The sequence below is a fragment of the Lynx canadensis genome, chromosome A2 (genome assembly GCF_007474595.2).
Source record: "Lynx canadensis isolate LIC74 chromosome A2, mLynCan4.pri.v2, whole genome shotgun sequence".
NCBI lineage: Eukaryota > Metazoa > Chordata > Mammalia > Carnivora > Felidae > Lynx > Lynx canadensis.
This window is the reverse complement of record NC_044304.2, coordinates 58,288,430-58,314,473: the sequence shown is the minus strand read 5'-3', so window position 1 is coordinate 58,314,473 and position 26,044 is coordinate 58,288,430. Positions and strand designations below refer to the sequence as shown.

Sequence of the window (26,044 nt, the reverse complement as noted above, 5' to 3'; positions counted from 1 at the left end):
CGGAAATGAGCTGGCTCCTTATCAGATGTCTCATATGGCCTCTCATACCCTCTAGTTCACTTGCTGTGAGCAAAGCCAGCTGCCATGTTGTGAGATGTCCTGTGGGGAGGCCCACATGGCAGGGAAGTAAGAGGACCCCCTCCAACAGCCAGTGTGAAATCGAGTCCTCATCCAACAGTCTGGGAGGAACTGATTCCTGCAACATGAGGCAGCTTGGAGGCGGATCCTTCCCAAGCTGAGCCTTTCCGATGAGACTGAGGCCCCCGCCAGCACCTTGACAGCAGCACTGTGAGAGATCTTGAGGCAGAGACACCCTGCTAAGCCACAGCCAGATCCCAGACCCCTAGACACGGTCATTGCTTTAAGCTGCTGGATTCCAGGATAATTTGCTATAAGGCGATAGATAACTAATACAGTCCCATCCACCATCTCTTCTCTGGCTTTTCCCCAGCAGCTCCCAGCATCCCATCTCCTGCCCAGAGTCCTTTGTTGGTGCCTCCTAACTGTCAGTGTTTCCCAGGTCCCAGGCCTGGGTCTTCTCACTGCGCTCACTCTCTGGATTGTCCAACCACTCTCAAGACAATCTACAGCTGAGGCCCAAACTCCCTCTCCAGGTCCAGACCCGAGCATTGGATGACCTCCTGGAAATCTCCACTCAGGGACCATGTTCAACACAGCCAGAAACCAACATCCTCTTTGCCCCCAAATTTGTCTTCCCTCTGAGCTCCCCATCTCAGAGGTGGTGCCATCATCCACCTAGTCTCCTAAGCCAGAATCCTGGTGCCATCCAGGATGCCTCCCTTTTGCCTGTCCTCAATACCCAATGCTGATAGATTCTCTCTTCTAAGTATCTCTGGCATATTTCCAGTCCTCATCATCCCTCCTGCACCTACGCTGCGATCCATCCAGAGATGCTTCCTCACTGCCGCGCTCACCAAGGGACCTGCCCTAGCTTGAGCTAGCTGCCTGTAACTGGAGAGAGGACAGCAGCAACGGTCTCCAGTTTGGTTCAATCCACCACCACCCAGGAGCAGCCTGAGGGATTCTCCTTTCCTGGGCATCGCAAGCTGTTTAACCGAAACTACAGAAATGCCTAGAGATCCCCGCTGCGCCGTGCTCTCTTATATATTTACAGTTGTCGTTCTTTGTATCTGGAACATCTCAGTATCTTTGCTTCCCTCAGTCAAAATAACTTACTAGAACACCAAATGTGGCCTCCTACAATCCTGGAGCTGTTTTGGTGCTTGAAGAATTCGGCCTGAGGGCTTTTGGAGTAGCTGAAACAGACTTTCTGTTCATAAGACCTCGGGAAACAGGGCTCTCTGAGCCTCGGTTGCCCCATCTGTAAAATGTCCACAGGGTGGCGAAGGTCGCGCAGGCAGCAGGTGGCGCTGGTCTTCATTGCCCCCACCCGCAGCTCCAGCTCCCACACCTCTGCTGGTCGAAGCGCTGAGAACGGCTGCGGGAAGGCCGGGCAGGGGAGGGGCCTCGGAGGCGAGGGCGGGGCCTCCTCCTCTGGCCCGCCCCCCGCGCACACAGATAAGGCCTACGTCACGACGCTGTGTTCTTTCGGACGCTTCCCGGGCTCGGGCGGGTCACGTGAGCCGCTTTTCGCGCGAAAACTGGTTGTTGCCGGAGCGGCGGCGGGGAGCGAGGCGCTACCATGGCGGTGAGCGCGCGTTTGCCGTGCGGAGGGGAGCGGGCCTGGGGGCGACGGGTGGTCCCCGCGACCCGGCACGTCTGCCTGGGGCCAGGGGCGCGGGCGGTGCGGGCGCGCTCCGGGAACTGGGGCGAGGGGCTGCGCGCTTGTGGTTCTCAGGCTCTTTTCGCCGCGCTCGGTCCCGCCGGGAAGGGGCCTCCGGATGAGGTTGGGTCCCTGGGCTCGGGTCGGGAGCTGATTTCTCCCTTGTACTCGTCTCTTGCGGGGTTTGCAAAGCCAGCGGGCCCCGCGCCAAGCTGGGAGCTCGGAATTCCTTAACCCGAGCTAAGTGGCCCACCCGGCCACTATCATTCACCCACCGCGTACATGCTTGTGGGGCACCCTCTCTATGCCTGGCTCTGGGTGTACACAAGACAGACACGGTCCCGCCATCTTCGTGCACGTATTGTGGTATTTTTTGTCCGTTTGTCTTATTTATTGTCTTCTCTCCACCAGTCTGTACGTTCCAGATCTCTGAGGTTTCAGTCACTCTTGTATTGTGTTTCCTATCGCAGTGTCTTGCATATTGTGGGTGCTTTCATGGGTGGGAAGGCGGGCTTACAGGAGAGGAAGGCAGAGGGAGTAGAGAAACAGGTATATAAACAAATGAGGTGTGCTTAGTGACTGGTCCTGGAGAAGGGAAATGGGAGTGAGTGGCTGCAGTGTTTGAGTAAGTGATACTTGAGCTGCTTCCTGTGTGCTCAGAAGCCATTGGCTCAGCTCACTGGAGAGCATTCCAGGCAGAGGGAACATCTAAGGGCAAAGTTTTGAGCCTGACAGGGTTTGGAGTGTCGGGGGCACAGGGTCACAGGTAGAGAGGGCTGCCTTATGGGAAGCTAAGTCAGCCCTCACGAGTTCTCGGTCCTCCATTGCAGGAATCATCTGAGTCCTACACTGTGGCATCCAGCCCAGCCCGGCGGCTGCGAAACGATCCTCTCACTTCCAGCCCTGGGCGAAGCTCCCGTCGCACCGATGCCCTGACCTCCAGCCCTGGTCGTGATCTTCCCCCTTTTGAGGATGAGTCTGAGGGACTTCTAGGTACAGAAGGACCCCTGGATGAAGAGGAAGAAGATGGAGAGGAGCTTATCGGAGATGGCATGGAGAGGTATTTTCATTCAAGGCCAGGCACTCAGCAGATGGTTTTTGTGGAGAGCTCGTGGGGTGTGTCCAGTGACCTTGCTTTGGGTGCAGGGGTAGCAGATGAATCAGAGTATCCTTGTCTGTGAGTGCACCTTGATGGCAGGGTCTAGGGGGAGACAGGTTCATGGAGCCACAGCATAGGTCCGTGTAACTTGCTGTATCTTCATCTGGGCTCTAAGGCCTGGGGGAGCCTCAGCTCCATAAGATGTGCATCCCAGGGGATGCACGGGGTCTCTAATGTGGTGGACCACGTCAAGGATGCCAAGGGATGTTCCAAGGGTGACTTGGAACAACAGGAAGAGGAGGCAGCTGAGTGTTTTTCTGCAACTTGTTTTTTGCCACTTCTTTTCTGCAACTGAAACTGTGCGGAGGTGCCTGATGAATCAAGATTTTTTTTTTTATTTAAATATTTTTTTTAATGTTTACCTATTATTGAGAAACAGAGAGGATGAGCATGGGAGGGACAGAGAGAAGGGGAGACACAGAATCCCAGTCAGGCTCCAGGCTCCGAGCTGTCAGCACAGAGCCCGACGTGGGGCTCGAACTCACCTTCTGCGAGATCATGACCTGAGCCGAAGTCGGACGCCCAACCGACTGAGCCACCCAGGTGCCCCCTTTGGGACCTTCTTTTACTCTGACTCAGGGGTTCCAAATGTGGTGTGTTTGAGAGCACTGTACAGGCCATCCTATAATCCATGGAAAGTGCCCTTTGTGAGCCACCTGGGGGACTTGCGAGGGCTCTCTGGACCTTTCAGATCTTTGCTTTAAGCATCATTACCCTAGATGATGAGACTATTGTGCCATGCGTGTCACACTGTGGAAGGAATTGGGAGTCTTTGGACAGATGTTCTGAATTTTTTATGTGAACATATGTTTTCCATTCTCTTTGGCATATATCTAGGGACGGAATTGCTAGCTCATACGGGAACTCTGGTTAATCTTTTTTTTTTTTTAATACTGGTTAACATACAGTGCAATATCGGTTTCAGGAGTAGAATTCAGTGATTCGTTACTTATATACAATACCTAGTATTCATCCTAACAAGTGCCCTCCCTCCTTAATACCCATCACCCATCTAGCCCCTCTCTCACCCACGTCCCTCGTCAACCCTCTGTTTGTTCTTGATCATTAAGAGTCTCTTATGGTTTGTTTCCCTCTCCTTTTTTAAAATCCCCTTGCCATATGTTCATCTGTTCTGTTTCTTAAATTCCACATATGAATGAAATCATATGGTACTTACCTTTCTCTGACTAATTTTGCTTAGCATAATTTACTTTAGCTCCATCCACATTGTAGCAAATGGCAAGATTTCATTCTTTTTTTTTTTAATTTTTTGTTTTTAATGTTTATTTTTGAGACAGAGGGAGACAGAGCACAAATGGGGGAGGGACAGAGAGAGAGGGAGACACAGAATCTGAAACAGGCTCCAGGCTCTAAGCTGTCAGCACAGAGCCCGACGCGGGGCTCGAACCCATGAACCGTGAGATCATGACCTCAGCCAAAGTTGGACGCTTAACTGACTGAGCCACCCAGGCACCCCAAGATTTTATTCTTTTTGATCGCTGAGTGACATTCCAGTGTGTGTGTGTGTGTGTGTGTGTGTGTGTGTGTGTGTGTATGCATGCATATATACACACACACCCCACATCTTTATCCATTCATCAGTCAATGGACATTTGGGCTCTTTGCATAGTTGGGTTATTGGTCATAGTGATGCTGTAAACATCAGGGTGCAGGTACCCCTTCAATTCTGTATTTTTGTATCTTCTGGGTAAATGCTTAGTAGTACAATTGCTGGATGTGGGGTAGTTCTATTTTTAACTTTTTTTTTTTTTTTTAATTTTTTTTTTCAGCGTTTATTTATTTTTGGGACAGAGAGAGACAGAGCATGAACGGGGGAGGGGCAGAGAGAGAGGGAGACACAGAATCGGAAACAGGCTCCAGGCTCTGAGCCATCAGCCCAGAGCCTGACGCGGGGCTCGAACTCACGGACCGCGAGATGGTGACCTGGCTGAAGTCGGACGCTTAGCCGACTGCGCCACCCAGGCGCCCCACTATTTTTAACTTTTTAAGAAACCTCCATACTCTTCTCCAGAATGGCTACACCAGTTTGCATTCCCACCGACAGTGCGAGAGTGTTCCCCTTTCTCCGCATCCTTGCCAACATCTGTTGTTGCCTGAGTTGTTAATGTTAGCCTTTCTGACAGGTGTGAGGTGTTATCTCTTTGTGGTTTTGATATGTATTTCCCTGATCATGAGTGATGTTGAGCATTTTTTCATGTGTCGGTTGGCCATCTGGATGTCTTCTTTGGAGAAGTGTCTGTTCCTGTCTTTTGCCCATTTCTTCATTGGATTATTTGTTTTTTGGGTGTTGAGTTTGATAAGTTCTTTATAGATTTTTGGATACTAACCCTTTATCTGATATGTCGTTTGCAAATATCTTCTCCCATTTTGTCGGTTGCCTTTTAGTTTTGCTGATTGTTTTCTTCTCTGTGCAGAAGGTTTTTATTTTGATGAGGTCCCAGTAGTTCGTTTTTGCTTTTGTTTCCCTTGCCTCCAGAGACATGTTGAGTAAGAAGTTGCTGCGGCCATGATCAAAGAGGTTTTTGCCTGCATTCTCCTCTAGGATTTTGATGGCTTCCTGTCTCACATTTAGGTCTTTCATCCATTTTGAGTTTAGTTTTGTGTATGGTGTAAGAAAGTGGTCCAGGTTCATTTTTCTGCATGTCGCTGTCCAGTTTTCCCAGCACCACTTGCTGAAGAGACTATCTTTATTCCATTGGATATTCCTTCCTGCTTTGTCAAAGATTAGGTGGCCATACGTTTGTGGGTCCATTTCTGGGTTCTCTATTTGGTTCCATTGATCTGAGTGTCTGTTTTGTGCCAGAGTTGTAAGTTTTTAAAATTTATTCTGGGGGCGCCTGGGTGGCGCAGTCGGTTAAGCGTCCGACTTTAGCCAGGTCACGATCTCGCGCGGCCCGTGAGTTCGAGCCCCGCGTCAGGCTCTGGGCTGATGGCTCGGAGCCTGGAGCCTGTTTCCGATTCTGTGTCTCCCTCTCTCTCTGCCCCTCCCCCGTTCATGCTCTGTCTCTCTCTGTCCCAAAAATAAATAAACGTTGAAAAAAAAAAAATTAAAAAAAAAAATTAAATAAAATAAAATTTATTCTGGATGCAGGTCCTTTATCAGATACGCAGTTTGCCAGTATTGTCTTCTCAATCTGGCTTTTTTTTCTTAACCATTTCTTAATGGTGTCTTTTGAGGCACAAAAGCTTTTAATTTTGATTATGTTCAGTTCCTTAGTTTTAATATGGACCAATTAGAATTTCACGGAGGACAGAGGATATCTCATGTGACTTAAAATTCTCAAAGAACTAGACAAATACCATTTAACTGAAAACATTTAAGCATTTGGCAATGGATCAGCCCAGAAATGTACCTGGCTCTGGGATCTGTTTCTGGCATCAGCAGTGTGGAATTACTAATTCTGAGTTTACTGCAAAGAAAAAGAAAGGGGGGGTGCAGTTCCTCCAGTCACTACTTTGAAAAAAAAAGGGAGAATTCCACGATGGTCTGGGGTGGGGGTGGGGGGGCGGAGTGCAGTATGGTATCTGAGAATGAGCCTGCAGTTTGTGGTTGGATGTATTTTGACACCCAACTCTGCTGAGCGACTTTTGGCAAAAGCCCCATTACCCCCGTAATCCAATTTCCTCATCTTTCAAATGGAATAATGGTGTCTACCTCCCAGAATTGTAGGGAGGAAAGCTGTGCTTCACTCTCATGGGTTCTTTGTTCAGGCAACATTCCCCCTTCAAATATCTGGTAGGTGACTGGAAAATGAGTCCTTGAAGATCTTAAGGGTAGCTGAGACGGTTGAGCCAGTGTGTGGACGTTTCAGAGAAGCTGGTTTGGCAGATGTCAATAGATGACCCTTCCAGAACTTCCAGGGGCTTGGGGCGGCATTGTCTGGGAGGAGGAAGGTGTGGGGAAAATTTCTGCCTTGTTGGGGGGCTGGGGTTGGCTGCCTGAAGGTTTTGGGGTTCCTTCAGTTCCTGTTTCTTTCGGGATGCTCAAAGCTGTCTGGAGATCTGTCCCCTTTTTTTATTGTGGTTAAATACACGTAACACAAAATTCACCCTCTTTAAGTGTTCAATCCAGTGGCATCAAGTATACTCACACTGTTGTGTCACCATCTCTGCCACCCATCTCCAGAACTTTTTCATCCTTCCAAACTGAATCCTGCAGAATTTGCCCTTTGGGGATTGGCTTATTTCCCTGAGCATATTTGTCCTCAAGATTCACCCATGTTTAGGGGCGCCTGGGTGGCTCAGTTTGTTAAGTGTCTGACTTCAGCTCAGGTCATGACTCACAGTCTGTGGGAGACTGTGCTGACAGCTTGGAGCCAGGAGCCCGCTTCAGATTCTGTGTCTCCCTCTCTCTCTGCCCCTTCCCCACTTGTGCTCTGTCTCTGTCTCTCTCTCAAAAATAAACATAAAAAAACATAAAAAAGATTCACCCATGTTTAGCATGTCAGACTGTTTTTCCTTTTGAAGACTGAAATATACTCCGTTGTATACACAGACCAAGATTTCTTCTGGCCTGCCCAGCCTGGGGCTCCTGAGCCTTCTGGAGCAAGCCCACTTCTGGGGGTGGGGGGGGTTTGTTTTGGTCTTGATAACTAACAGGGTCCATTCCGGGGCTCTCTCAGGGACTATCGTGCCATCCCAGAGCTGGATGCCTACGAGGCCGAGGGACTGGCCCTGGACGATGAGGACGTAGAGGAGCTGACGGCCAGTCAGAGGGAGGCAGCGGAGCGGGCCATGAGGCAGCGTGACCGAGAGGCTGGCCGGGGCCTGGGCCGCATGCGCCGTGGGCTCCTGTACGGTAGGTTCGAAGGTCTGCAACCTCCAAGGGTGCAAGGCTGGTCCTAGCTTCCAGAGCCTAGGGGAGCTGGGAAAAGCAGTTCTGGGGAAGGCTCAATTGAGGGTATCCCTTCGGCCCCCAGACAGCGACGAGGAGGACGAGGAGCGTCCCTCCCGGAAGCGCCGCCAGGTGGAGCGGGCCACGGAGGAGGGTGAGGAGGACGAGGACATGATCGAGAGCATTGAGAACCTGGAGGACCTCAAGGGCCACTCTGTGCGTGAGTGGGTGAGCATGGCAGGCCCACGCCTGGAGATCCACCACCGTTTTAAGAACTTCCTGCGCACCCATGTGGACGGCCATGGCCACAACGTCTTCAAGGAGCGCATCAGCGACATGTGCAAAGGTGTGGCTTCCGAGCATCCCTGCGGCCCCTCCGCTCACTCGATCCGCCTTTCAGAGTTCTCCTGCAGCAGGCCATTTGCATGGGCCTCTAACGGCACATTTAATAGGGGTGGGAAGTGTGGGGAATACTGGGTAACTTGCCCGTAGCTAGACAGGAGCTACCACCTGAAGCTGGAGATGTCTGTCTTTTAGGCGAATACAAAATGCGTGTCTGCACTAGGATGCTCACTGGCTGTCCAGGGACACCAGCTGGACCACAGAAATGTTTTTTGAGTACTTAATAGGCGGCCGGTTTCATGTAAAAGTCTGGATTACTAGTTCAGTCAGAAAGTAGCATGTTTCCGTGTGGCCGGAATTACATTTAAAAGGAGGCACGCAGGGGCGCCTGGGTGGCTCAGTCGGTTGGGTGTCCGACTTCGGCTCAGGTCATGATCTCACAGTCTGTGGGTTCGGCCCCGCATCGGGCTCTGTGCTGACAGCTCACAGCCTGGAGCCTGCTTCTGATTCTGTGTCTCCCTTTCTCTCTGCCCCTCCCCTGCTCATGCTGTCTCTGTCGCAAAAATAAATAAAAACATTATAAAAAAAAATTAAAAAGAAAAATAAAATAAAAGGCACGCAGATCTTGGTTCCCTGCTGTCCACTCCGCCCCCTTTTGTTTTGTATTTGACACAGTTTTACTCACAGGTTTCCTTCGTGGCCCTCTTAGGCATTTTGAGTTTGCAACGCTCCTGTAAACATCACCCTGTGCATTTCACTTGATGTAATTTTGCGCTATGCTGTGTGACATCTGCATTTTACAGTTTGGGAAGCCGAGGCTCAGGGTGTGTCACTTGCCTGAGTCACGTAGTTAAAGCAGGGCAGGCTTAGAAGTCAGGGCTGGGGTTGCCAGCCCTAAGCCAAGGATTTGGGTGGGCAGGCCTTCTTCCCCGCGCAGTGAGACGGAAAGTGCCTGCTGTGTCCGCGGCTGAGCTCTGTGCTTAGTCTCTTTTTCCTGCCTCCAGAGAACCGCGAGAGCCTGGTGGTGAACTACGAGGACCTGGCGGCCCGGGAGCACGTCCTGGCCTACTTCCTGCCTGAGGCACCTGCAGAGCTGCTGCAGATCTTTGATGAGGCTGCCCTGGAGGTTGTGCTGGCCATGTACCCCAAGTACGACCGCATCGCCAGCCACATCCATGTGCGCATCTCCCACCTGCCTCTGGTAGAGGAGCTGCGCTCGCTCAGGTGAGCCGAGGGCAGGGCAAGCCTCAGGGTCCGGGTCCTTAGCACCCAGCTGTGGCTTCGTTCGGGGGAGCTCCAGCAGGGCCACGGAGGTGTGGGCAGGCTGGCTTCAGCCGAGGAGAGAGTCCTCACCCCCTGTGCTCTGCCACTGGGGCGCGATGGGATGACCCTGGGTTTTCTGGATCTACCTACTTAAGCCCTGACCTCTGCAGGGCATGGGTCACGCATCTGGCCTCCAGGACTCTGATATTCTCGCTCTTGTGTCTGCAGGCAGCTGCACCTCAACCAGCTGATCCGCACCAGTGGGGTGGTGACCAGCTGCACCGGTGTCCTGCCCCAGCTCAGCATGGTCAAGTACAACTGCAACAAGTGTAACTTTGTGCTGGGGCCCTTCTGTCAGTCTCAGAACCAGGAGGTGAAGCCGGGCTCCTGCCCCGAGTGCCAGTCAGCTGGCCCCTTTGAAGTCAACATGGAAGAGGTGAGAGACCGTCCTGTGCCCACTGTTGGCTGCTCTTCCTGTCTGTGCAGGATGGAAGTGTGTATGGCCGCACCCTGAGGTGAACCAGATCTATCTGGCTAGTCTGTTTAGTTTGGCCCAGGAGTTTTTTGAGAATTTAAGCCAATATTTTAAGCAGATAATTTTATTTAAAACATCAGAGTTGATGGCTTTCTTTAAAAAAATGAGAAGCTCTGGAAAATTGGGCTCACTCTTACCTGGCTGCACCCTTAGCAAGGCACCTGCTTTCCCGTCCCTCACCCACATGGGGCTTCCCCTTGACGACCCTGGTACCTACCTCTCTGACAGTCTCTCACTGGGGGCCTCTAGATGGTGACTGCCTCAGATACTGCTGTGCCATATTCAGGAGGTCCTGCTGAAAGTCTCTGGGCTGTTTGCCTTTGTACTTGAATGACTTCATCTGTAGAGTGGGGGTCATCACAGTACTTTTAGGGGACGCCCAGATTGCCTGCTTAGCTCATCTTTTTTTTTTTTTTTTTAACGTTTATTTATTTTTGAGAGTGAGAGTGTGAGCAGGGAAGGGGCCGGGGGAGGGGGGCAGAGGATCCAAAGTGGGCTCTGTACTGACAGCAGTGAGATCACAACCTGAGCCGAAGTCAGACGCTCAACCGACTGAGCCACCCAGACGCCCCTTAGCTTATCCTCCTTAAGAGTCCACCTTCACAGAAGCTTCTTGAGAAGTCTTGTACACAGGAGCAGAGTTTCAGGCTCTGCTTCTAAACAAGTAGTAATTATAGTTGAAGCTTCTGGAGTACTTGCAAGGTACCGAGTGGTGGGTGATGTGTGATTTCACACCCTTTGAGGCAGGTGGTATTACTGACCCCTAGGTCACCCAGCTAGGAAGAGGTCCAAAGGATTTGAACTCTGGATTTTGATCTAGACTGTGTGCTTCCAAAGGCTGTATTTTGTGGCCTGTTTGCTAGACAGTGAAATAATGGATGTTACATTGCACAGCACGACATTAGCCTGTGACGTTTGGCAGTAGGGCCAACGTTTAGTGGAGCTCACCGTCTTGGTTGGCATTGATGTGTTTTTAACATATGGCATGATTTAACCATGAGGTTGCACTCAAAGCATTAGCATCCCCATTCTGCAGAAAATGCGTAGAGAGGGGACATCACTTGCCAAAGATCACACAGCCTAAGCCATGGAGCTAAGATTTGAACCGGGGCAGCCTGGTTCCAGCATCCATGTGCACAAGGGCTGGGTTACATAGCATTTAGCAGGTGCTTGACTGTCTCACAGTAGGGAGGCATCCACAGGGGTGGTGGCAGGGGTGGGGACCGTCCACTCATATGTTGGTCACAGCAGGCTCATTCCCTGCTGTCTTTCACTCTCCGTTTTCTAGTGAGTTGGTAGAAGGAAGAACCATGTCTGTTTTCCCTCCTCATGGGGCCGTGGCCAAGGTCGGGTGGCATAATAAGTCAGTGTTTGGAGGGGTGCAAGGTTGGCCATGCAGAGACAGGCTCCTGTGACCTTGTGTTTGCCCCACACAGACCGTGTATCAGAACTACCAGCGCATTCGAATTCAGGAGAGTCCCGGCAAAGTGGCGGCCGGCCGGCTGCCCCGCTCCAAGGACGCGATCCTCCTCGCCGATCTGGTGGACAGCTGCAAGCCAGGAGATGAGATAGTAAGTGGCCTGGAGCAGGCGCGGAGGGAGCCGAGTTGCTAGGGAAATCAGCGTGAGCATCTGTGGTGTAGAGAGGGTTGGAGAGGGTTGCCGGCAGCGGGGGCGTCGGCTGAGGCTGGTTCTTCTATCGCTGAGAGGAAGACCCCTCGGTCCTTGTAAAGGCTGGCGGGTTGGAATGTAGGAGTTAGTTTTGCTTTGGTCGTCTGGGTTACTTGTCTCAGTGCCCGGCGTGGAGGACTTGGGGATGACTTGGGAAGGAGGACGCACCCCTGGGTCTGACCTAGGGCTGGCCCTCTGGCTTGGCTCTCCTCCCAGGAGCTGACTGGCATCTACCACAACAACTACGATGGCTCCCTCAACACGGCCAACGGCTTCCCCGTGTTTGCCACTGTCATCTTAGCTAACCACGTGGCCAAGAAGGACAACAAGGTCGCCGTGGGGGAACTGACAGACGAAGATGTGAAGATGATCACCAGCCTCTCCAAGGACCAGCAGATCGGGGAGAAGGCAGGTGGAAGGCCGGGTGGGATTGCCATGCCCCCAGAGGAGGCTGGGGGCCCACTGCCCCAGAATCACGGTCTTGATTCCCCGGGTCCTGGAGTCTGGGCTCCCTTCCTGGCGTCAGTTCGGAAAACTTGCCTTGATGGGGGGGACTGTACCGCTATTCGCGTGGGATGGGGCTGTGGTGAGGAGTCAGTGGATGGAGTGGAGCTTGGGCTCAAAGCTGAAACAGGTGCTGCATGGGGGGTGGGGGGAGTGCGCCCCACAGTGGTTTCTCTAGGAAGGACTCAACCCCAGCATGGTTTCGGGGCTTCTTTGTTTTAATTGTGGATGTTGTCACTGAAGGTTGGGGAGCTGGGATGTATGTTTCACCTGCTCAGGTATCGCTTGGCTCCCAGGTTGGGAAGTGTTCTCCTCAAGCTCACGGCTGTCCTCCATCTTTTTCTCGTTTTCTCTTCCTGTTCAGCGTTTAACGCAGAACAGCGTAGCCTTCTTTTTGCCTCTGCTCTTCTGCAGAGCCAGACCCTTGGTTCAGTGCAGCTTCCATTTGGCTTGTTTAACAAATGGGATCCTTCCCTTGAGGGTAGGGCCACATGTGACACACCTCTGTCACCTCCACCTGGGCCACTAGGATTTGGGGTACCACCAGGAGGCGGGTGCTTTCCCAGCCTTGGACGACAAGAACCTCATTCTGTCAGCACACTCAGTCCTTGGATGCCTTTTATGGCCACAGTCTAGGATCTTGGTGGGAAGTCTGGCACAGTCCTGGCCCTCATGGGTCTCATAGTTAATCAGGATCCCCAATAATAAGAAAGAAAACAATGGAACAGGATCTTCTCACAAAATCGGTACCATGGGAAGATGGTTACAACCCATGATTCTTTGGTTCCCACGCTTCCCAGAGGAAAATGAGTGCTAATGCAGTGGACATGTTTTCAGACTCTTTGTGAGTATCTGAGCCAGTTTCTCCAGGAACAGAGAACCAGGCCTTCCCTCTGGGTGGCCTGGCACACATCAGCCGTGTTCATGTGCGCCTGACCTGCCATGGGAGCCCCGTGCTTCTAGGACACTTTGCCAGCACCCCTCTTTCTCTCTGCTTCAGTTCTTGCCGCTCTCCCGCTTTGTCAAGGAGACGAGGACGGCAGCAGATGAGAGCGTGGGAGACAGGATGTAGTTGACTTACCCAAGGCTTCGGACGAGGCGGTCCCCACGCGTGCCCTGTGCCCCAGACTTCCAGAACTGCTCGTAGTTGTCCTAGCATAGAAAGCTGTGCCGCACTTCTGGGCCTTGGTAGCTGCTGTTTCGTCTGCCTCCTTGTCTGTGTAGCTAACTTCTTCAGGTGCACACGTGTGGGCTGTCAGTGTACTGCTCAGTTTCAGTTACACCTGCATGCTTACATGGTGACTCTCCCAGCGTTGGAGAGGGTGACTTCTAAAGAGAGATCCTTTATTTATTTATTTATTTGTATTTTTAGAGCGCGGTTGGAGGGTGAGAGAGAGACACACAGACAGACACTGAGGCAGGCTCCACACCCAGTGCAGAGACCAACGTGGGGCTTGGGGCTTCGTCCCATGACCTGGGGTCATGACCTGAACTGAAATCAAGAGTCAGACGCTCAACTGACTGAGCTACCCAGGCACTCCTAAAGAGAGGTCCTTTAGAAGGATCTAGAGGGGATTCTTTTTTTTTTTCTTTTAATTTTTTTTTTTTAATGTTTATTTATTATTGAGAGACAGAGCATGAGCAGGGGAGGGGCAGAGGGAGAGGGAGACACAGAATCTGAAGCAGGCTCCAGCCTCTGAGCTGTCAGCACAGAGCCCGATGCATAAGATCATGACCTGAGCCGAAGTTGGATGCTTAACTGACTGAGCCACCCAGGCGCCCCTGAAGGGGATTCTTCTAGAGAGGATGACATCTCTGTGGGACCCCTTTCTGAGCCCCCATGGGTAAAGGAAGACCAGATGATACCAGGGAGGGTTGATCTGTACTGGCCCCATCTTTAGTCCAGTGTCAGGGTGGATGTTTTCACCAATAACTTGTTCAAAGACAGAAACTGCACTCAAGTTTTGGGGAACAAACTGAAAGAATGGATGACAGGCAGGATCCAAAAATGGTGGAGCTCCTTTGAACTATCGAAGCCAGAGGTTTGCAGATTGGTAGCCTGTGGGCCACATGCTGCCTGCCAGCAGGTTTTGTTCAGTTGGTATGTGGTTCTGTGTTTCCTTTTCTTTTTAGTTTGCATTTATTTTTGAATGAGTTATCGTCCTTAGGAGTTTTCACCTAAAGATCCAGAAGCCATCCAAGCATCCATCAGTGCTAGGTCTGTGTTGCTCTCCAGCAGTGACAGACGGGAGCCAAGCGGCAGCTGCCTTGCAGACAGGGCGTGCTCCCTGCTGTCTGCCCCAGCTACCCGCTTCTCTGTTCTCTGCAGCCTGAATAACTCGAGTGTGCGAAAACCCAGGGCATTTGATTTTGTGGGCCCTCGTCCGTGATAGATATTTCTACCGACATATCAAGGGATGCAGTTCACGCCTAACACTTAGATTGCAAAGAACTAATGGGAGCATCGGTGTGCAGCCAGCCTCTTTAGTTTGGATTTCAGCCCAACCCTTGGTGTGATCAGATGGGCTGCTTGCATCTGGGTAGTAGGATCCGCAGGCAGAGTTGTTACAAAGATTACATAGATGTGCACACACAAATGTTCCACTGTTGTGTGCTCAGCAGGGAGCTGTTACTGCACGTCCGTACAGAAGTTAGACTATTTGTACAAAACGTGGATGGGTGTCCCAAAGGCATAAAGAACCGTAGGAAGATAAGCATCGTCTCGTGTTCACAGTCGCGGTGCAGTTGGGGGCTTGTCTCCTCTTTCTGGCGGGGTATTCTGCATGGGGAGCGGGAACAGTGCGTATTGAGAGTTAATAGCATGAGCTTCAGATTCAGAGGAATCTGGGGTCAGGTCCTGCCTGTCTCATTTAGGAACAGACAGTTGTCTGCCCAGAGCCTCGGTTTGTTTCCTCCTTTGTGACATGGAGGCCCCAGGATCATGAGGTTTAAATGGAATACTTCTCGGCAAGTGTGTCCTTCCTCGGCAGGTCTGGGTTTAGTCTCACCCTTCTTACCAGCCATTAAGGTTGCCTGTTACTCGCTCAGACCAGCTAGGTCAGCGACAGGACAGTGTGGGCTTTAGCATGGTTGCTTCCTTGCCCTCTAGTCTACAGGAGACCCATCTGGATGCAGTGGGTGCTTTGCAGGAGGGGAGCTGAGCCTGGGAAACTGGTGCATAGCAGGCAGGAAGGGGGCCTGCTGCTCTTGGTGCTGGAGGGAGACATTACCTCATCCACGCAGGGGCACTTCATACGGGAACAGCCCTGAGAAACGGTCTGGGTAAAGAGAGGTCAGGGACAAGTGGCCTTGGCACAGCCACAGGACGCACAGGAGGAGGAGACATCCATGGCAGATCGTGTCTCCTGACACTCCCGGCACAAGTGAGGGTTTCGTGGCAGAATCGTGCACACTGAGCAGGAAGCACCTACTTGACGCTCTCTAGGTAGTTTCCAGGTAGCAACAACAGTCCTATAGTGGAGGTGTCACGTGTACCTGTCTTATTGGTGAGTAAACTGAGGCACGGATTAAATAAGCCTCCACGCTGCACAGCTGCTAATGGCAGAGGCAGGATCCCCATTGGGCAGTGTGGTCTGAGCCCGCGCTCCAGGGACAGCTCTCTGCTCCCTCTCCATCAGTTACTGCAGCTGGGGGAGGACGCCTGTGTGCATGCTGGCTTACGGTGAGTTCTGTGCACGCCCAAGCACAAGTCCTGACCCGACAATTAAAACTTTACCACACAAACTTCTGGATGTAGGTGTGGAGCGGCACAGTGAGCCCCACATGTCCTTCCCCCGGCTCCACTGGTGGCTGCAGTCATGCCAGCCTTGTGTCCCCTCGGGCCCACTCATTACTGTGAGGCCACTTTCCGACGCAGCATCTGCAACCAAGGATCTCTGACAGGCCCTCTCTGCTGAACCTAACCCCAACTCTGCAGCCACACTTTAAAAACTAATTCGCAGTTCTGTAATACCAAGTATTTGGTTGGTCTCCACATTTCCCTGATTATCCTACTTTTTTCTTTTTTTTACAAGTTTCCTGGACTTGATCCCCAGGGAAGGCCCCCACGTTGTGACGGATTAATCTCTTAAGTCTCAATCTTTTTAGCTCCCCTCTCCATCTCCTCTTTTCTTGCAAGTTTTTTTTAAGGTTTTACTTATTTATTTGAGAGAGGGAGAGAATGAGTTGGGGAGGGACAGAGAGAGGAACAGGGGATACGAAGCAGGCTCTGTGATGAGAGCAGAGAGCCTGATGTGGGACTCAAACTCAAGAACCACGAGACCATGACCTGAGCCAAAGTCAGACGCTTAACCAACTAAGCCACCCAGGTGCCCTCTTGCAATTTGTTTGTGGAAAAATTTGGGTCGTCTGCCTGCTAAATTTTCCACAGTCTGGTGTTGCCGATTGTGCCCTTGTTGAACATGTTCCTGGGCCACCCGCTTTCTGTGAATTGTCACTGAGCTGCGCAGGCTTACCCAGTCTCCAGGTTGATGGGTTTTTTCTTCTTTTGGTGTGGGGGCGGGGTGTGGCACGGTAAGACTGCATCAGGGGCCTGTGTTCCCACCGGGGACACGTGCCTTGCCTCTCTGTGACATTAGCCACTGACGATCCTTGGCTAAACCCATGCATTCATCAGGGGTTGCAAAATGATGGTCTTCTAATTCCAAATCCTTCTTCATTCATTTTCTGGAATGCTTCTATGTAGAGAAGCTTCTCTCTGTTAATTTTTGGACTGTCCCTGGGTTAAGGTCCAGTAGGAAAAGCAGGAGGGTGCTTGATTCTTTCCCTTTGTTTACCAGTTTTCAAAATAAGCAATGGTCCCCTCCCGGGGTGACCACTGAATGTCATTACAAATTAACGAATATCTGTGTTATTGAGGCTCCAGGTGATGCCCAGCGTGTCCCTCTAGTGGTCAGTATGAAGCCTGTTGTATTGGCTCCTGAGTGGTGTTCTCGTGACCCCAGTTGTCTGTGATGGCTTTCTTCTTTCTCTTGTAAGACACTGCCGTTTCTCCAAATAGCCCTGTGGGATGTATAATTTTCTCTCAGTGGGAAATGGTATTTAGAGATGGCAGCCTCTCACGCGCACCAGGCCTGGACTACCGTTCACCGGTTAACGCTCTGTGTCCTCTCCTTGGGCTAGGTCTTGCGGGAAATGTTAGGGCCAAGGAAAGAACCAGCAAAAGCGTACACGTGGAACCGACTTCCGCTCCTAACTTACTGCGTAAAATCACAGCAGGCGGCATTTCTGGCACAGTGCCAGTGGTGCTGGCAGATCCTCTTTCCGGAAGGACCTGCTGGTCACACTGTCCTCTGGCAGCAGGGGAAAGCAGCTGTGCCTGGGATAAACTGCTGACCCCTAGCTCCAGCTCTGAGAATTGGATTTCTCCCACCTTCACTCCACCTTCTGGGGAGTCCAGAGGGAGCAATTCTGGCCGGTGGAGCAGGCAGGATCCAGCCCGGTGGGTCTCCCTCAGGATTTTCAGCACTGATTTTCCTGCTCCAGTGCCTCCTTCCCCCCTGGGGCCGATGCACTGCCGGCTGCCTTGGTGTGACCTGTGAGGAGGGAAGGGTGTGCAGTGCTTGTGCAGAACTCCTCAGTTCAGAAGGCAGGTCGAGAACAGTAAAGGCATGCAGGTGGAGGTGGAAAATCCTTCCTGCTGGCAAGACATTTCTTTGATGTCTCTGGTATTATCTTTATTTGATGTCGTTTCAAATCTTAGGATGTTTTATTTATTTTTTGTTTTTTAGATAGCATGTGCACACATTGGGCAGAGGGGCAGAGGGAGGGGCAGAGAGAATCTTATGCAGGCTCCACGCTCAGCACGGAGCACGCCGTGGGGCTCGATCCTATGACCCTGGGATCATGACCTGAGCCCAAATCAGGAGTCGGACTCTCAACTGACTGAGCCACCCGGGCACCGTGGTGTGGGCATTTGGGGGCTGGAGGTGTCCCCGTTCCCTGAGACTGGAGCGTGGGGGGGACCTGCTGTGTGTGTCAGCTTGGCCCAGATGCAGAGCGCAGGTGCCGTTCTCATTGGCTCTTTTCCTTCCTTGCAGATCTTCGCCAGTATTGCTCCTTCCATCTATGGACACGAAGACATCAAGAGAGGCCTGGCGCTGGCTCTGTTTGGAGGGGAGCCTAAAAACCCAGGTGAGTGGCGCTTGGGTGCCACCCACCTTTCCTCTGCACGGGTGTCCGTAGGAGCCAGCATTGTGGGTATTAGACAAGGCAGGACTCTGCATTTAAAGGCTGGGCGCCTGGGGAGAAAGCACATATTAACAGATGGCCAGACCATGTATGGCTTGGTCGTTGTAGGCGGAGCGTAGTCCATGGCCGTGGCTCTTTGGGTGGTTTTAACTATAAAAATAACACGGGGGCGCCTGGGTGGCTCAGTCACTTAAGCATCCGACTGGCTCAGGTCATGATCTCGCGGTTCATGAGTTTGAGCCCTGCATTAGGCTGTGTGCTGTTTGCAGAGTCTGCTTCGGATTCTGTGTCTTCCTCTCTCTCTGCCCTTCCCCTGTGCACACATGTGCACATTCTCTCTCAAAAACAAACATTTAAAAAATAATAATACGTGAATATGTTTTGATGTTTTCTTCTTAAATTGTTAGAAGTCACAGAAAGGTTAAAGTCACTGCTGACCATGTTTCTTTCTTTCTTTCTTTCTTTCTTTCTTTCTTTCTTTCTTTCTTTCTTTCTTTCTCTTTCTTTCTTTCTTTCTTTCTTTCTTTCTTTCTTTCTCTCTCTCTCTCTCTCTCTCTCTCTCTCTTTCTTTCTTTCTTTCTTTCTTTCTTTCAAGTTTATTTATCTTAGAATCCCATGTAGGCTCCGCACTGTACATGCACAGCCCAGCCCAACTCAGGGCTCAGACCCACGAAACCAAGAGCCAGGCACTTAACTGACAGCCAGCCAATCACCCAGTTTCTAAGCCGGTCCTGTTTGTGGTCTTTCCTCTGATTAGTGTGGTGTGTGCCCTAACAGACCTTTGCATGGCCGTTCACATAGACTTACATGCATACATCTACAAAAACCAGAAGAATTTAGTGGCATGTGTGTATATGTCTCTGTTTACAAACGTAGTAATTTCCCGTAGCGTGTGTTAGTGGTTGTGTAAAATACTTGCCTTACCTTTTCTGCCCAGTAGCAGGTTTGTGTTGGTGCCCACTGAGCTGGTTTATTCTCCCGTGACTGTGTTGTGGCCTCCGTAGCTTAGCGTCCCGGGTGGAGAACATTTGCATTGCCTCCAGTCTCTTAACATTGACTGAGAGCGTTATACAGGCGTCCCTGTGCACCCATTTCTCTGGGTCCAGTGCTCAGAAGTGGGATTGCTAGCCCTAGGGTATCACGTCCCTTTCTAAAAGAATGTGCTTCGCATAAGCAGGCTGAGAAATTCGCGATAACCCAGCTACATCTCGCACCCCTCTCCCCTTTTACATCCCCACCTCTGTCCCTGCCTCCAGGGGGTAAGCACAAGGTGCGAGGTGACATCAACGTGCTCTTGTGTGGAGATCCCGGCACAGCCAAGTCTCAGTTCCTCAAATACGTCGAGAAAGTGTCTAGCCGTGCCATCTTTACCACTGGCCAGGGGGCTTCAGCCGTGGGCCTCACAGCGTATGTCCAGCGACACCCTGTCAGCAGGGAGTGGACCTTAGAGGCTGGAGCCCTGGTTCTGGCTGACCGAGGAGTGTGTCTCATCGATGAATTTGACAAGGTGGGCCCCTGGGCCACATGGTGATGGTACTGGGGAGGTGTTGGCTTAGCCCCGAGTGGGGGAACAAGTGTTCGTGGGATAGCAGTCGGGGCAAAGCATCATGCAGTTGGACTTTTGCAGATGAATGACCAGGACAGAACCAGCATCCACGAGGCCATGGAGCAGCAGAGCATCTCCATCTCCAAGGCTGGCATCGTCACCTCCCTGCAGGCTCGCTGCACGATCATTGCCGCGGCCAACCCCATAGGTACGCCAGGCACGACAGCCATGGGGGTTGGGGCTCTGCCCCAGGGAGGCAAGACCCGGAGAGGTCCTGCCTCGGGAAATAGGAGCCTGCAGCCTCCCTCGGCCAGTCCCAGGGTCCGAGGAAGGAAGGAACTGAGCATCAGTAAACCTTCCTCTCTTTGGTTCTTGCTCGGGGGAGGGGGTGGCGAGGAAGCAAGACGTGGGGTCTTTTGTTGGGCTGTGTTCTCAGAACCAGTTTTGGACATTTTCCTTAGAAGACAAGAATTTAGTGCATTGTCTCCACTGGAGTCGAGTTGATTGTTGGTCCCAGCCAGCAAGGAGGTGAGAGCCCAGGCACCCCGCCCACTTATTCTAGGTTTTTTCCTGCTGGGAGATGGTTACACATTCGATGAAAAGGCTATGTCAGGGAAGGGCTCAGGGAAAGACCTCAACGTCTTGTCAAGCATGCCTGACAGTTGCAGGCACTGAGTGTTCATCCTCTTCCAAGGTCGTCTTTCTGTTTTGTCTGAAGTGACTTGGGGCTGGCAAGAACTCTCTGCTCAGGAGATGAGCAGATTCGGGGGAGCATGAGCCCTGATGGAGAGGTGCCTTTGTGTTACAGGAGGCCGCTATGACCCCTCGCTCACCTTCTCAGAAAACGTGGACCTCACGGAGCCCATCATTTCCCGCTTCGACATCCTGTGTGTGGTGAGGGACACGGTGGACCCAGTCCAGGTACATAGCCCCATGTCTCGGGCCCCGTGCAGCAAGCTGCAGGGACCTTGAGTGAGGATCAGAGCCCAGTTGTACTAGGTGCAAGGAAAGGGACACCATTCAGACCGTGGTGTTTGTCAGGGAGTCAGCCTTGGTTTCTTTCCTTCACTGGCCTGTGCCCACCGCCCAGCCGACGTGGTCCCCACTCTGTCACTAGGCCCTGCTGGCCCCACCAACTGCACCCACCTGCTTCTCCTGCATCCCTGCTGCAATCCAGGTGCCGGCTTCTCTTGCTCTGACCCGAAGCTGCCATGTCTGGTGGTGGGTCTCTTGGCTTCTGCTCCCAAGATGGAAGATGGAAGCTGGCCCATCTTCTGGAAGCATAAGGTGGATGCATCATGCCTTTTCTTAACTTGCTGTCAGCTTCTAGTGTAACTAGTAGAGAATCCGCTGGCCCTACAAGGACTCCTGTGGACCTGTCTCCTCCTCGTGCCCTTTGCTTCGTCCACCCCAGCCACACTGCCCTCTCTCCCTCCCCTGCGGACGCCAGGCTTTGTGTTGTCAGCATGCTCGGCTCTCTTTCTGGAGTGTTCTTCCTAGATTGCCGCACAGCTGTGGTGCTCTGGCGGCCTCAGCTGGAGGGATCTCCTCGGGCTTCAATCTCAGGCATGTTACTCTCTGGGTATCTCGGAAACCGTGTGTGTTCCCTCTCCCCTCACTAGGAGGCAAGCTCCGTGCGGAATTCTGTCACATGCACTGGTCATCCCCGGCACCCACTGCCACGTGGCCACAGCAGATGTAGGATGGCACCGTTGCGAGAGTGTCATTCCCGAGCCACATGCGGCTTTCACTTCTGGTGAGCTGACCTACCCCGGGCCAGGTCACAAGGCTCATCCTGCGGCCTGGCCTCTCCTGTCTCGCCTTAGGATGAGATGCTGGCCCGTTTTGTGGTTGGCAGCCATATCAGACACCACCCCAACAACAAGGAGGAGGAGCCGGGCAGCGGTGGCACCCAGGAGCCCGCCATGCCCAACACGTACGGTGTGGAGCCCCTGCCGCAGGAGGTCCTGAAGAAGTACATCATCTACGCCAAGGAGAGGGTCCACCCGAAGCTCAACCAGATGGACCAGGACAAGGTGGCCCAGATGTACAGTGATCTGAGGAAAGAGTCCATGGTGAGCGCCCAGGGTCGGGGCGGGGGTGCGGGGGGTGGGCTGCAGAGAGGGAAGCACGGCAGAAGCTTCCTTAGCTGTGCGGTTCACCTCAGAAATGCCAGTGTGACTTTCCTCTAAGAACTGCTATGTAGATACCGTAGCCATTCTATTGCAGATGGAGTGTGAATGTGTCCGTCTGCATGGTATGGGGCCCTGGGTCTCTGGAGTGTTGGCCACTGGTCAAGTTCCAGGCTGACTTTGTGTGAATCTCCCCCAAATGAACGCACGATCTGAGCGAGTGTTAGTTCTTTCGTAGTGGAGTGGAATTTAGAGGCGGCCTGTGTGCTGCTGGAATGCAGAATTCATGTAGACTGGTGGGTCTCACCTACCTCGTCAAGGCGACAGCTGCTGTGTTTCTTTCTTTTTTACCTTTTTGTTAGGTCTTTGGTGAGCATTCAACTTAGTCTTTATAGAGACGGCTATATTCTCTCACGTAGCACGGGAATGTGCAGTACTTACCACCTGGCAGAAGCCAGTACAGCTGGCCAGAAACATCGCGAACTTGGGGTGGGGGGGGGCACACGAGTGAGCTGGTAGGAGAGAAGGTGCAGGCGAGATAGGGGCGGGCCACAAGCATCCGGCATCCATGGGGGCTCCCAGCACGCTTCGAGAAGGGTGGGAGGTGTGAGTTCACCCAGTGGCTCCGTCGACTTCTGCCACAGGAGCCACCAGCCGTGCCACTTCTCCATTTTCCTCGCCTCTGTCTCCCCACTGCAGGCGACAGGCAGCATCCCCATCACGGTGCGGCACATCGAGTCCATGATCCGCATGGCAGAGGCCCACGCGCGCATCCACCTGCGCGACTACGTGATAGAGGATGACGTCAGCATGGCCATCCGCGTGATGCTGGAGAGCTTCATCGACACGCAGAAGTTCAGCGTCATGCGCAGCATGAGGAAGGTGGGTGGGAGCTGCGGCGAGGGCCCGTGGGAACGTGGCCTGCAGGGGCAGGGGGTGCTGCTCATCACAGGCGGCCACGGTGGGCATCCCAAGGCTCTGGCCCAGACCAGAGCTTTGCTGTCCTTCCCGGCTGCTCTGGCAGGTCGTGACAGGAGTGTGTTAGAAGTGGAGGCTGGTCATCCCGTAGTGGTCTCGAGGGTCCTGGTAGGGAAGGGCATCACTGGACTTCGGCTGTTCTCCGCAGACTTTCGCGCGCTACCTCTCCTTCCGGCGAGACAACAACGAGCTCCTGCTGTTCATACTGAAGCAGTTGGTGGCAGAGCAGGTGACATACCAGCGCAACCGCTTTGGGGCCCAGCAGGACACGATCGAAGTTCCCGAGAAGGACTTGGTGGACAAGGTATGGGCACAGAGGGGAGGAAGGGCGGGGCTGCTTCCTGGGGGGCTGTCCATCACCTTTGGGGGCAAGAAGTCCTTGTCTCCTCATTAAGGTGGGCAGGCCTTGGACGGGAGCCATTTATTGAGTGTCCGTGGCATGCTGAGCACCATGCGCTTTCGCTCTTGAGCGTGGCGAAACAAGGTGATGAGGCCGCCATCGCCTCTTACAGACGAGATGGGCACAGTGCAGCTAAGTGACTGAGGAGCTGGTTGGTCCCCGCTCACAGGCCACCGGCAGAGCTGAGACTCCAAGCCCTGTGTCTGGCTCCAGACCCTGGCCCAGTCACCTCTGCTCCACTTGACTGCCACCCCCCGCCCCGGCCAGGAACGGGCCTTAGAAACTGCGTCAGGACCGAAGGCTGTGCTGCAGACGAGCAGAAGTTGATGCCCATGGCTCACTCTGACGTTTTCTCTTTTTAGGCTCGTCAGATCAATATCCACAACCTGTCTGCTTTTTATGACAGCGAGCTCTTTAGGATGAACAGGTTCAGCCATGACCTGAAACGGAAGATGATCCTTCAGCAGTTCTGAGGCCCGGGGCCAGTGCAGGAGGCTGTTGAGACGCCAGCCAGGCAAGCAGACCGGTGCTGCCCTCACACTGCCTGGGGGGCACAGAGCTGACCGCCGAGGGACTCGGGGGAGTGCCGGCACTCGCGGCTGAACTGTCCAGCGTCACCCCCAGTCTCCTGGGCTCAGGCTGGGCTGGGGACAGGGGTGTTTTTTTCGTGGGCTCTACTTTCTGCTTTTCGCGCCATTGTGGGTGGGCACGCTTTGCCAGTGTTCCTCTCTGAGCTGCTCGATGGCCCACTGGCTCCCAGAGGTTTGTCTCCACTTCGTTCCGTGGATCATAGTCGCTCGTTTCCAGAGTACTGTGGTCTGTTTTATGTGACTGAGAGTATGAGGGTGTCATGAGGACTGTTGTTGCCTCTTGGTGTGAGTTCCTGTCCTGGGTGCTTCTGCCACTTGTGCCAAAGAGCACGTTGAAGGTATTCCTAGTGTTTTTCTGAAACCAGTCCTGCAGGTTTCTCTGGGCTTCTGTGAGTAGAGAGGATGTGTGGGCAGCAGGGCGTGCAACCTGGGGCCAGCACCTTTGGCCTCTGTATCGGCCACAGGGATCGCTCTGGTGTAGCCGGGGCTGACCGTCATCCTTGTCGTGTTAATCTGTTTTCTACTCTTAGGCATTTCCCCGTCATCTTGTACATTCAGTTTTTGTTCTGTAGTTTTAACTTTTAATAAAATGAAATAAAGTCTAAATACTGGTAGCTGCCGGTCTGAATTCTGTCTTAATATAACGCAGGCTTTCCTGCACTTCCCTTGAAGGCCTTTCCCACCTTCCATTTTTGGTGTTCGGTGGGAGGCAGATCTGGCTGTAAGAGCTGTCGTCTTTGTGGATGTGCAAGAAGCAAAATGGTGTGGCTTCTCCCTAGGGAGTTCACTTGGCTACTGCTGCCTCTGTGACTTCTGTGGAATCCATGAGAATCGTAGAACAGAGTTGTATACCTGGTGGGGCTGGAGGTAACTTGGCCCTGCCTCCTAACGGAGCAGCACTGTTCATCTCGACAGCATTGCCACGTGACCTTTACCTGGAAATGCCCAGCTCTGATCAGCTGCCGTCCGGATGCGTGGACACCAATGATTCTTACTGTTTCTTACCTGAGATTTAGCAGAAGTGTCTCCCTTCCATCGTGTCTCTCTTGTCCAAATTTTCCTTTCTGGAAACCGCCAAGATAGTCCTTCGTACGAAAGCCCTGCAGATGTTTGATGAACCTAGTATATTTGGTTCCCTCCCTCATTCAGTCCCTTCCGCAAATCCTGGAAGGGTCTGAGGGGTGTGGCAATACTCCAGTCATCCCTGAGGAACCAGTCAAGTTCTGCAGAACTGAATGGGGGAAGAGGGATGAGGAAGTGCCCCTTATGAGGTGAGATCTTTAGGAGGAAGAGGGAACGTGCCAGCCCCAAAGAAAAAGCAGCGGGTGTGGCCGAAGCTTGGGAGCGGGGAGAGTGGGAGCAGGAGCCAGGCCCTTGGGCTTGCAGGCTGAAAGGAAAGCTTTTTCTTTACACAGAGAACACTTCTGACACCAGATGTGAGGGTTCTTCACACTAGTCAATTCACGGCGGTCCTACACTGGTGCCCTGCGATTTAAGGCCGCTCTGACGCCACCTGGAATCAGCGTGCAGACCTCAGGAGGTAAGGTCTCAGTCCCATAGGCCTGTACCCACTTCAGACACTGGTTGCAAGTCGTGGGTCCCCAGGTCTCCTACACTTCTGTCCAGCTTGGCTACATATCGCAGGTTCCCGTGCCCCCCTCCTCAGGTTTGATAATTTGCTGCAATAGCTCACGGAACACAGGGCAGCAGTGTATGTACTATGACCAGCTTCTTACAAAGGACATACTGAAGGACGCAAATGAACAGGTGGAGAGAGAATACGTAGGGTGAGGTTCTGAAGAGTCCTGAGCACAGGAGCCCCTGTCCCTGTGGAGTTTGGGGTGCCCCACACTCCGGGCACACGAATGTGTTCTTGTTCACCAACCCAGATGTTCGAACCCCTTCAGTCAGGGGTTTTTATGGAGGCTTTATTATGTTGGCATAATGGTTATACCATCGGCCATTAGTGATTAGCTCAACCTCCAGCCCCTCTCCCCTCCCCAGAGGTCAGGGGCTGGGACTGCTCCTTCCAACCCGCTAATCCCATGGTTCCCATGACAACCAGGCCCCATCCTTAGAGGCTTTCCAAAAGTCCCCTCCTTCAACTATGGTATAG

The 26,044-nt window shown here is 52.7% G+C and overlaps 1 protein-coding gene across 1 annotated transcript; it reads left to right on the top strand.

Annotated features, from left to right (window-relative positions):
* Nucleotides 1–1,584: 1,584 nt before the first annotated feature.
* Nucleotides 1,585–24,534, top strand: MCM2 (minichromosome maintenance complex component 2). Its single transcript, XM_030307548.1, has 16 exons — nt 1,585–1,669; nt 2,575–2,804; nt 7,547–7,722; nt 7,844–8,104; nt 9,105–9,324; nt 9,592–9,799; nt 11,335–11,469; nt 11,785–11,976; nt 18,132–18,225; nt 19,539–19,789; nt 19,910–20,036; nt 20,637–20,749; nt 21,655–21,903; nt 22,660–22,842; nt 23,087–23,242; nt 23,701–24,534. Exons 1-16 carry the CDS (start codon nt 1,664–1,666, stop codon nt 23,809–23,811), a joined length of 2,712 nt encoding a protein of 903 aa, XP_030163408.1. The 5' UTR covers nt 1,585–1,663; the 3' UTR covers nt 23,812–24,534.
* The last annotated feature ends 1,510 nt before the right edge of the window (nt 24,535–26,044 follow it).